We start from the raw sequence: 3,979 nt of genomic DNA, 5'->3' as shown, positions 1-3,979 counted from the left end.
TGGGGGCGTGCTCCTCGGGAAGGGAGGGATTATGCAGCAACAGCTGAGGGTCACTTCTAGCTTTACTCGATCCACCGCACATTCTGGAATGTTCAGTTCTTCTCTGCACAGCTCTACAGTCCTACACACAGACACACAGCCACTAAGAACTCGGCCACAGGCCTGGACACCCATTCACACGAAACAAACAAAAACCAATATTTATATAAATTAAGTAAAAATCTCACAAAAACTAAACAGATATAAACAACAGTCAATAAAAAAACTGTACAAGATCGGTCAGTCTTTTCTATCAGAAAAATGTGTAACATAAAAAGTTCTTCATCATATGTCTTTTCGTAAGTGTTAGCTGGAATGAAAACTTGAGGACTCTGACTCTGTGGAGACAGAAGAGTGTCCACCCCGTTTTCCTTTGGAAAGGATCTTGAGGCTGGAGCCTCGGCTCATAGAATTGAGGGCGTGCTGGGCAGAGGTTTTGAATTTGGCTCCGAGGAAGGCGTAGAGGATGGGGTTCAGGCAGCAGTGAAAGAAGGCTAGGGCCTCAGTGATGGAGATCCATTTGTGCACGATGTTCTCGAAATCGCACCCTTGCTTGATGACCTCCAAAAGGATGAAGGAGTCGATGCTGATCCCCACGTAATACGGTAGCCAGCAGGCAAAAAAAGCCAGGATGAGGATGACTGTCGTCTTGAGGGCCTTGCGCTTCTGGTGGCCCTTCGAGTGTGACAGTTTGGAGATGATAATGCAGTAGCAGGATAAGATGACGATGCCTGGCAGGATAAGCCCCACCATGATGTGCTGGAACTGGAACACCACTAACCACAGGCTATCAGGGTAATGGCGGTCACAGATATACCTGCCCTCTCCCTCACTGACGTCAGCAAAGATGAAATCAGGTATAGTCAGCAGCAGAGCAGGGATCCAGACGCCCACGTAGACTGCCTTCTCTGCCAGCAGCTTCCTTGGCCTCTGACTGTTGGTGGCATGGACAATGGCAAGATACCGGTCCAGGCTGATGAAGGCCAGGATGAGGACACTGCTGTAGAGGTTGACTGTGTAGATGACATGGACAGCCTTACATAAAAACTTTCCAAAGTACCAGTCAGCTATGGCATCAACTGCCCAGAAGGGAAGCGTGATGACAAAGAGGAGGTCAGCCACTGACAGGTGCAGCCTGTACTTGTCAGTCATGCTTCGGAGCTTCTTCTGGTAACCCATGACCAGGATCACCAAGCCATTGCCCACTATGCCAGTCAAGAAGATGATAAAGTAGATAGTGGGTAGGAAGATCCTATTGAAATGGGCATTTTCATCCCGGAAGCAGGGCTCCTTGTTGGAGTCATAGTCTCCCGACCCTAGTTCTTCAGAATAGTTATCTGAATTATATATCTGCAAAAGAAAACAGGGACAGGCACGTCACTTACAAGGTTAACAAGCCTTTCCCAAGTTTAAAGTTTTGGGTGCCTAAAAAAAGCAAGCATTTTTAATGCGGGTTTTAACCCAGCCTTTCCCAGGAAGCTCCAAAGGGCTGGCGGCTTAGGTGCAGAGAGGGAACCTGCAATCCTGCAAGCAGCCGGTTTCTCCATATTTCCCCACGCTCACATCCTTATGGCCCCTCTTTAGTGGAACCAATTAGGAGTCTTTGTTGGGAACAAAAGGACGCTGAGATTCTAAGGGTTTCACTGCCTAGTGATGGATAACTCTCCTGCCCGCCCACGAGAGGCAAGAAAAAAAAAGTAAAACCCCAAACCAAACCAAAACAAAAAAAACTCCATTCACACAAAGAAGTCACTCCCAGGCGCTGTAGGGTGGGGGCGAATCGTGTGGAGCTAACTCTGTGTGGAAGGAGGAGATGGGATTAATTTTTTGCATGAAGATCAGGCAAAGGAGGAGGGAAGAAAGCAGAACGTGACGGTAGGGGTCACCCCCCCCAAAAAAGACTCAACGTTTTTAGGACCAAAACCCTGTTTTTCTCACGTCTGTCTAAACACAAACCACTGCATTTCAAGTCACACGTAGTGAAGAAAGAGAAATAATGCCAAAGTCTTTGGTAGTTTAGGGTCAAGGGAGTGTTTAAAATGAGCACACAGCACCCTACTCCACCCCACCCCACCTCCGCGCTTCTTTGGAAGGTAAGTCTTTCTTGCCACCCCCATGTTTATCACTGGGTGTATCTGGGACGTTAAAGTCACATTATCCTGGGTGGGGAAAGTCACGGGGTCTGCACCCCGTGGTTTTAGCCCCAAGTTTCACTTCCTCACTGTCCCTGTCCTTTCCCACCCTGCAGTGGACCCAGCTAGACTACTGGGGTCCGAGGCAGGCAGTTGGAGGGGTTTAGACCGTGCACACCCTGGGATCCGAGTCACCCACCTAGGGGCTGGCGCTGTAGCCCACCACACCCAGGCCGACGGCCAAGAGGCAGCGCTTCCAGGGGTTCCTCCTGGCTGCGCGCCAGGATCGTCCCTCTGGGTGCGGGCGACAGATTGGGCGGCTTCAGCGCGAGCGCCTTTGAATTGCGCGCCGCGGGAGGAAACGAAAAAAAAAAAAAACACACACAAAACAAAACCCTCCCTAAGTGAGGGGGTTTTAAAAGACTCAGGAAACCACCGACGGTTAAACCCTGCACCGGGGCTCAAACCGTCTCCAGGCTTGCACCTGTTCATCCCTGCGGCCACCCAGCACAACCCAGGTGCGGTTCCAACACGCCCTCCTTGTCCCCAACCACGGTCCCCGCCGGGCACACCTCCCGGCCAGCAGCTGCATGGTGCAGGTTTATGCCCCTTTCTCGTGAACGAGCCTAAAGGCAACCCAGACCTCGAGAAATTCGTTTGCCACCGCGGAGAAGCGGCGGTTCGAATGCCCGCAAAAGCGCTGCCACTCCACCCCAAAGCGGTTCGGTCACCTTCCCGCGGCTGCCGTGGTTTGGACCCTCCTAGGCAAGCGACTTGGTAGGCTAGTTTGCGTTTCCCGCCGGAGGCTGGCGCTCCTCCGTCCGCAGCACGGAATTTTGCAACCTAACTCCAAGAAAGGCTCCGGGATACTTCTGCTCCAAGTTAACCCAGGATATAGTGTCGACCTGGGAACCCTGCCTACATGTACCCATTTCAGTCTCTTTACATTCGTACAATGGAAGCGACTCAAAGAAACTCTTCTTCCCATTAGTACCAGACGATGTTTGAGTCCTGGGGCAGAGCGAGAGCCCTCACCGCTCGTGTGCACAAAAAGTAGGACGTTTTCAAAGAGCGTGCAAGCCGGCGCGCGCCACGGGACTCAAGCGGGAAACAGGAGCAGAAAGCTCCATCCGAACCGCCCCCTGCCCCTGCCGCTCCATTTACTGAGAAAAATATTTCCATATTTCTCCCCTTATAGCCATGCTCACACACAAACAAAAAAAGTTCCCGCGCTCCTTCTCCGTGACTCTGGCATCCCTAAGGTTCTAGTCGCTTCTACCCGTTCTTAGAGGGACTACGCTCTAAGTTTGCAAGCTTACTGCAAAGTAGGATGCAACTGGACTTACACTGATGCCTTCCATGGCAACACTCGCTCTCCAGCCGTGGTGGCTACCGGAGCACCGAACGCCTCGGAGGGTCACAGCTACCTGCTGCACCAAGCAACAAATTGAAGTTTCTGGCCCGAACTGGACTTTTATAAAAACACGCTCGTGGGGCAGCGCATGCGCAGTTTAGACTGGGCGGGAGTAGCCTGGCGGGGGCGGGGCTCAAGGCTCTGGGACTCAGAAGTCTGAGAATTTGCTAGTCTGTTGTAGGTCGCCTCGTGGGTTCAGAGCCTGGCCAAATAATGCTCTCGAAGTTGGGGAAAGCAGGGTGCCAGCCAGGGAGTTTTTGTGGGTCGCGCATCCATCCTTGCCTAAGTGGATACGATTCTAGACTCAATTCTAGACGGATGGAGACATTGAGCCTAGAGTGGGGTGGGGGAGTGACTTGGTGCCTACCTAACCAGCAGGCGGCAATGTTGGAAT

At 51.9% G+C, this 3,979-nt stretch overlaps 1 protein-coding gene across 1 annotated transcript; it reads right to left on the bottom strand.

Moving 5' to 3' along the window:
- Nucleotides 1-332: 332 nt before the first annotated feature.
- On the bottom strand, nucleotides 333-3,613 carry Cxcr4 (C-X-C motif chemokine receptor 4). Its single transcript, XM_050147871.1, has 2 exons — nucleotides 3,518-3,613; nucleotides 333-1,389 (listed from the first exon to the last, which is right to left on the bottom strand). Exons 1-2 carry the CDS (start codon nucleotides 3,530-3,532, stop codon nucleotides 346-348), a joined length of 1,059 nt encoding a protein of 352 aa, XP_050003828.1. The 5' UTR covers nucleotides 3,533-3,613; the 3' UTR covers nucleotides 333-345.
- Nucleotides 3,614-3,979: the final 366 nt, after the last annotated feature.

The sequence above is a fragment of the Alexandromys fortis genome, unplaced genomic scaffold (assembly GCF_014885135.2).
Source record: "Alexandromys fortis isolate MF-2015 unplaced genomic scaffold, M_Fortis_MF-2015_v1.1 scaffold_58, whole genome shotgun sequence".
Taxonomy (NCBI): Eukaryota; Metazoa; Chordata; class Mammalia; order Rodentia; family Cricetidae; genus Alexandromys; species Alexandromys fortis.
This window is presented reverse-complemented; position numbering and strand designations above follow the sequence as displayed.